This window comes from Bison bison, unplaced genomic scaffold, assembly GCF_000754665.1.
Source record: "Bison bison bison isolate TAMUID 2011002044 unplaced genomic scaffold, Bison_UMD1.0 scf7180017851248, whole genome shotgun sequence".
Lineage (NCBI taxonomy): Eukaryota > Metazoa > Chordata > Mammalia > Artiodactyla > Bovidae > Bison > Bison bison.
Window position 1 is genome coordinate 15,200 of NW_011481821.1, and position 390 is coordinate 15,589.

Consider the following 390-nt stretch of genomic DNA (forward strand, 5'->3'; position numbering starts at 1 on the left):
CCCAGCCTGGCCTGGCAGATGTGCACAGTGGTGACAGGTGCTGGCTGTGCTCTGCTGCTCCTGGTGGCACTGGCTGCTGTCCTGGGCTGCTGCATGGAAGGACTCATCTCCAGAATGATGGGACGTTGCATGGGAGCTGCACAGTTCGTGGGAGGTAAGACTGTGTGGCTGAGATTGGAGAGGTTGGGGAGCTTTGCAGGGGTGGGCATAGTGGGCGTGTTGCCTTACAGGGAAATCCACTTTCAGCTTCTCCTCTTTGTCCAACTCTAAGGCTGTGAATGGACTAAGGCTGTGAATGGGCTTCCCTCGTGACTCAGATGGTAAAGAATCTGCCTACCAATGCAGGAGACACAGGTTCAATCCCTGAGTTGGAAAGATCCCCTGGGGAAG

At 55.6% G+C, this 390-nt stretch overlaps 1 protein-coding gene across 1 annotated transcript in view; it reads left to right on the forward strand.

The window, feature by feature from the left end:
- Positions 1 to 154, forward strand: part of LHFPL1 (lipoma HMGIC fusion partner-like 1) — a gene marked incomplete at its 3' end in the record, with an annotated part of 10,945 nt that extends 10,791 nt beyond the window's left edge. The window contains exon 3 of the mRNA XM_010850336.1: positions 1 to 154. This exon is cut by the window's left edge and continues 9 nt beyond it. Within this exon, the coding sequence (XP_010848638.1) occupies positions 1 to 154 (154 nt within the window).
- Between the last annotated feature and the right edge of the window lie 236 nt (positions 155 to 390).